General features: G+C 26.5%; 3 protein-coding genes across 8 annotated transcripts in view; 1 reads left to right on the top strand and 2 right to left on the bottom strand.

Moving 5' to 3' along the window:
* Positions 1–3,904, bottom strand: part of LOC108746868 (cytochrome P450 9e2-like) — an 11,210-nt gene extending 7,306 nt beyond the window's left edge. Inside the window, exon 1 of one of the 3 annotated variants that reach the window (XM_018483913.1) lies at positions 2,736–3,904. In XM_018483913.1, the coding sequence (XP_018339415.1) occupies positions 2,736–3,611 (876 nt within the window). In that variant the 5' untranslated portion in view covers positions 3,612–3,904. Of the gene's footprint in view, positions 1–1,917 lie in introns of those variants that run through there. The other 2 variants (XM_018483914.1, XM_018483912.1) reach the window with 2 other exon arrangements.
* Positions 1–6,914, bottom strand: part of LOC108746866 (dynein heavy chain 1, axonemal-like) — a 94,175-nt gene that overhangs the window by 62,955 nt on the left and 24,306 nt on the right. The window lies entirely within an intron of this gene.
* LOC108746869 (thyrotropin-releasing hormone receptor-like) overlaps positions 1–6,914 on the top strand; it is a 33,829-nt gene that overhangs the window by 24,034 nt on the left and 2,881 nt on the right. The window lies entirely within an intron of this gene.

The raw sequence follows: 6,914 nt of genomic DNA, 5'->3' as shown, positions 1-6,914 counted from the left end.
GGACACTATAAAAAAAATCTCTCTCTTTGAACATTTTTCTCCTTGAACGTGCTCTTTGTCATTCTCACCAAAAAAACACATATTCTACTATTTAGCGGTTCCGTGTTAATATGAGAGGATTTTCTACTTATATATGACCTCACGAGAGAATACTCTACAAAGTAAAGAATTTTATATAAGTAATTATAATAATTTTGTATAAAGTGCTGGATTGCAATCCTCTCAATACTAGAAAAATGTCTTACATGTACTGACATGCACGCGTATTGTAAATGACAAGCTTCTCCTAACAAATAAGCGTGTCGCTAGTATTTTGTATATCCTTTTATTTAAAAAGGTTATTTGAGTTATTATTAATAAAATTTTCTATACAGGAATTAATTTTTAATCAGCTCATGTGTTAATTTAGCTCATGTGCTCTCATTTTTATAAATGAATACCTGTTATAAACGCATTATTAATGTAAAATTAATGTAAAATTTTTTGCTTAGAGGAAATGCTAAGTGGAATTCCCTGCTTATCGGCAGAATATTTCTTTTGGTGTATTTATATAAGTTTATATCAATACATGGCATTGTCGCTTTTGTTAAATAGATAAAATTAGAGTCATTTAGTTAATTGATTTTGAAATTAATATATCAAATACATTTTGAAATAAAAATAGAGCAAGTTAATTTTTTTTAATAGCAATAACATTTCTAGCAGTATGTAACATTATCTAAACGTGTTTTTATTTATTGATTAAATAATTTTATTTTTTATATCAATTTTTATTCATTATTTATTCTATAATACAATACTTAATAATACTTAGTAATACAATAATTAATTGCATTATTCATAATTACATTATTCCCTTACATTATACATATATTTTGTAATATACATTTAAATGATACAGTTTATTAAGAAATACATAGCGTTCTATTTTCTATTTCTATTACAATTTTTTTTTATTAATTTAATACGGATTAATTTGCTCTAGATGCAACTTACATCATGATATGTATCAATTAAAATTTATCGAATTATCGGGGCAAGCACTATATAATGCAGCAAGTTCATATTTTACTTACTACAAAGTAACTAGACAATATACAGAACCATTCCTAGCATAAAAATATATCGAAAAATTCTCTTTATTCTATTACATTATGTTATAGTACATTTTAATCATAATTAGTTGTTTAAAAAACTAATGCTGAAATTATAAAAACTGTGTCAACGAGCCCTAATCTCTCCAATGTATAATTAAGACTGTAAATTATTGAAACAATATCAGATAATTTTACTGATACAAAAATTAATAATCTCTTTTTAAATTGTAATTGAAAATAATGATTTCTCATTTTGAACGAACTTTTTATTGAAATATTTTATTTATCGTAAAATTAGATTGAACTAAAAAATATTGCTACAATTAGATCAAATCCTTTACATATATCTATTTGTAAAAGTGATAAGTGATAATAATTTGTAAATTGATAATAATTTAAATAAGTTGCTTATTTTTTGATACATTCAGTTTAAGGAATTCACTAAACTAAAACATTTAACATCAAGTATTGTATTACTTAATATCATTTTGTATACTATTATTACATGTTTTAAATTTTCTTTATGTAGATATATTAACTAAAAAAATCTAACAAGTTTATGTTCTTCAAAACATAAAGTGCAACATTAATATAATATATAATGCAAAACATCAATATTTATTATTATTTACAAAATTTATCGAATTTATATATATGAAGACACTAAAAAAAAATTGTTTATTTATACTAATAGTATCAGAGTTATTGTGTTTTTTGTAATAATATTTTAAATGTTGAGAAATTTTGATTTCACTTTGTTTATAAAAAATAACAATGCATATTTAAAATAATAACATTTCTAAAACTTTTAATTTTTTGTATATTTAATTAAGAGAAAGGTAAATTTTGTTAGATGTTTAGAAAAAGAGCTCTCATTATAATTTAAATGGTCAACATTAAATATATAATTTTATGTTTGAAACAAATTGTAAATATGCATTATTACTGTCCCTCAATTCTAGTCTGTTCTCCATTTGATAAACATGGTGTAACAGGAATCTTCGATTTCTTCGGTCGTAACTTTAACCAAAAATCTCCATCAGCCCATAACGCTATAGTTTTCTTTTTGAGTGTCAATGGAATTTTAGTTTTAACGTCGGGTTCAATATCACAATGCCATAGTAAATAGAATAGCATGATTTTTATTTCCATTAAAGCAAATCTATTACCTATGCAGATTCTGGGTCCAATACCAAATGGCATATAGACCGAGTTGTCTACATCACCATTAAGGAATCTGTCTGGATCGAACTTATCTGGATGCGGATAGTACTTTGAATCGCGTTGCAGAGCGTATACTGGGAACCATATGCGATCTCCAGGCTTTACCACGATTGGTTTGCCATCCGGAGTTGCTGGTGGTAATTCGGTTTCTTTGACACATTTTCTTTCAAGGAAATGTGCTATTGGATACAGTCTCTGAGTTTCATTTATCACGGCGTCTAAATATTTCATGCGATTAATAGCCTCGTAAGTAGGTTTACCATTGGTCTGTTTGAGAACATCGTCGACTTCCTCTCTTAATTTTTTCTGAACATCAGGATTGATACCAATTTCGCGCGTTATGAAACACATAGCTGTTGATATGGAGTCAAATCCACCAAGAAAGAAAACAAACGCCTGGGCGGTCATTTCATCGATGTCGAACTCAGGTCCATTATCATTGTTTCTGTTCTCCATCATCAATTGAATCATGTCTGGGCGAACAATTCCCTGTTCATCTCTGGCTTTCACTGTGGTGGCAACGACATTTTTGAAAAAATTCTCTACTCTTGGGCCAAACATTCTTAGCTTAAAAAGTTTCGCAATTTGAGGGAAGTTAAGTTGCATTTGAAACTTGAAAGCCATCCAGGGTTTATTAAAACTTAATGCCTCCATGCCAAGTGAGAAGAATTCGTTTTTTGGATTTTTAAAAGAATCCACCTCGATACCAAAGGCGCACGTAGCTATTGTGTCGTTAGTGTATTTGGAAAGCAAGTCCTTCATATTATTCGTTTTGGCCGTTTCTCCGGACTGCGTTGTCACAAAATTGGTTAAGTTCTCAGCGCATTGGCACATAAGTTCAAACATCATCTTCATCTTGCTGGATGTGAAACTGGGACTAAGAAGTTTTCGCATTTCGCGCCAGTGATCCCCTTGCAGGTTAAACAGATTTTTGGCAGCTATTGGGTCAAGAATTTCGTTGACAAAGCCTTGGTGGTCGCAGAAGTTATCAAATTGTTTTATAGCGATCGTGGAAATCAAATCTGGATCACGAATAACGAAGATCGGCGTTAAAAAATTGTAGAGGCCGAAAAACTTTGCGTCCGGAAAGAGATTATACATTTTTTGTAGAAGTTCCATATGAGATATACGTCGAAAAACATAAGGCGTCATGTTACCCAATATTGGAATCGGTCGCAAATGAGGAATGTTCAGTTGTTTAAAGTAAGATGATTTAAACTTATTCAGAACAAAATAATATAAACAAATAATCGCTGTTAAAATAGTCAGAAGCAAAGTAGAAAACTCCATCGTGATTTCCAAAGATTTCCAAATTAGTTGTGCAAGAAGAAAACGTTTTTTATTATTAGATTTTCTGATTATTGTCAACAGAGAGTTTTTATTTCAGATTGATGAAACGATGTTCACATTTGATTGTTAAAGTATTGTCAATGTCACAGAAAAAGAAGAAGCACAAAATTACTAATTACATTATTATAATAGTTTAGTCAATTGTTGTTAGAAATATTGTCTAACTGGAAATAGAAATGGTTAACTCAACGTATTAACAGGCGATGTGATACGTGCACCATGAGTGAAATTCTACTACTGACTGTCGTGCAACACGAGCGTCAGTGTGACAAATGCGTCAAATGCGATAAGATTAATAACCTTGAGAATGCGCAAATATGAAGTCAAAGATAATTTATCTATCTTCTTGAGAGAATAGTGCGCATTATCGTACTTCGTAAACATATTCATATTAATATACTATATATAATATTAATATATAGTGTCATTTCTTTTAATAAATTGGATTGGAGGTCAAATGGCATTTTCCATTACTTAAATTTTTTTAATAAGCCAATTACGTAAGAGATGCATCAATCATGTTCAAAGTTAGAAGTTGGAATAATATTTTTGTATGTATTTTAAATACATTTATCTCAGATAAATGACTTTTAAATTTAATTTAACTTTTTAATAAGAAAACATATACAATATTTTCTTTTAATTTATAATATTTATTGTGTATATCCGATTCGATATATAAATAATAAAACACGATTGGAGATTATAAATTAGATATAGAAGATGATTTCCATAATATAAAACATTCTTAATTGATATAATATAAAACAAATTGACATAAACGTTCTATATCTAAAGGAATATAAATTAAAGATTTTATTGAATAGAATTTTATTGAAAAATACTATTTATTTTGTAATTATTTTACTACTTTATTAGTCTTTCTTTTATTTTTATTACCGTTTTTTTTTCAAGAAAATGCAATAACTTTGGGGGTACTTTATAAGTTTATATCCAAAGCTGCAAAACTAAACTGTAAATATTTTTTTTTATTTTATCAGATTATATTTGACTTCAGAGTTTGTTTTTTTTTATCATATCAATTTTTATCTTATTTTCTTTATCATTTTTTAATCCATTAAAATAAATAAATAACTCTAAAAAAAAATAATTTGTAAATTATAATTTTAAAAATTGGATTTTAATTAAAAATATGTTTTTAGTAAGAATGTTTTTCTAAATAAAATTTTAATAACGATAATACTATACATTATTAATTGACTACATTTATCGTGAACTCATTTTTATTGATGCGTAAAATTGCTCTTTATTAAGCGAATTGTTGAAGTTAAGTGAGTTGAAGGTTGACCGATGATATATGAGTTTTTTATTGATGTATAAGACGTCTAATAGAAATCGTGGTAAAATTGAATAAGAGATACTCTTCTATTTAAGGACATAAGCCAACACAAGTATCGTTCTTTCTTTATTGTAATATGGAATATCACTAAATGAAAAACAATCAATTTCTTGCGTTGAGATAATAAAAAATATAGAATAATTTTTTAGATTGACTGCGTAATCTTTTAGAAAAAATGTTGATTAAATGTTGATAAAATAATGCGATTTTTTATTATTAATTAAATGCATATTGTTTTATATATTTAAATATATTAATTATAGATTTATAAAAAGAAAGAGATCGATAGGGATTAAAAGATTAATAAAATAATCAATTGAATAGAGCTATTTTATCTATATATTAAAATGATTTTTGATTTTTGTAGAATATCGTGAAACTGGAACACAGTTAAAATTCTGATAATATTGACATGGTCATTTTTTGCAACGAACATTTCAGTGGTACGCGGTATTATGTAATCAAATTTTAACTTTTGCTGGATGGAACTTTTTTCAAATCTATGGACACAAACGTAGTTTCTGTGTTATCGGTGTTTCTGAGAAATAAAGTTATTTTAACAAGAAAATTTATCAAAGTGGATAGAGGTTCGCAATTAAGGACACAGTATTCTATTAGTGAAATGTGATCATAATGAAAATGGTGATTTGAAAAATGAGTAGGTACTTATGGAATGTGTTACTATGATTGGCACCCCAAGGATTTCTGTAAATAATTCGCTTTCTACGAATACAGAGTATCAGTAAATTGTTGGAGTCTTTTGCACGTATTAATCGAATAAATGGTTTTTTTTTAGGAGCGTAATTGTGCTAAATATATATATTTTTGTAAATATAAAAATTGTGATTTGATCTTTTAAAAATCTGTGATTTGATGCTAATTAATAAAATTTGGTTTTATCATTGGCTGCATTGACCAAAAAAAACCGCTCAGTGAGCGATTTTTTTCGCTAAATGCACTCATTATTGTCAATTTATTAAATTTTAAATAATCGAAAGGTACTTGAAAATATGAATGAAATTGTCCAAATTAATCATTCATTTGTTATTTTGATTTAAATCTAAATTAGAAATATTTTTGTCTAAATATCGTACTGATTAAATGCAGACTTTACATACTTGTACATAATTGTATTATATATTATATTTGTCTTTTTATCAAGTTTTCATAAATATTTTATATTTTATAAGTTTATCTAAAATATTTTTATGTTTTAATTATATTTTAAGAGATTTTTTAAATATAGTTTTGTATTAAAAAATATTTTGTTTTATGTTTTTTGATATGACGATAAGATTTTATATTAAATAATAAATATATCGAAATAAAAGTCATCAGCGGTTTATTATAAATTAGTTATATAAACGTGTCGTGAAAAAAATACAAAAAGTCTCTTTTTTCTTCACTATGTAGCTTGCAAGAGAATGCATGTTTATGAAGCGTTTTAAAAAGCACACTATCCGGTCTTTATGTACAAATTGCATGTGCATATAGTTTAACCGTCATGCATCGGTAAATAACGCTACACTTTGCGTATTTTTTGTTCATGTTTATTTCAGTTACTATCATGCATCTTGTGAAACTCGCGTCTGTATATAACATATCCATTTACATAAACATAAATTTATTTATTTATTTATAGCCATTTACATAAACTTGCATTCCATATAAGTAATTATTAATAAAATTGCAGTCTGAAGCAACCTATAAATGTAATGTAGTGTAAGAAACATATTCAATTAGTTTTAAATAAATATATAAACAATCGTAAACTAAATCTGTAATATTTGTTGTTAATAAACTAGAATCAGAAATTATATTGCATTTTATTTATAACCAATTTCTGAATTTTTTAATAATGCTATTTATATATATATATATAT

The sequence above is a fragment of the Trachymyrmex septentrionalis genome, unplaced genomic scaffold (assembly GCF_001594115.1).
Source record: "Trachymyrmex septentrionalis isolate Tsep2-gDNA-1 unplaced genomic scaffold, Tsep1.0 scaffold19, whole genome shotgun sequence".
Lineage (NCBI taxonomy): Eukaryota > Metazoa > Arthropoda > Insecta > Hymenoptera > Formicidae > Trachymyrmex > Trachymyrmex septentrionalis.
This window is presented reverse-complemented; position numbering and strand designations above follow the sequence as displayed.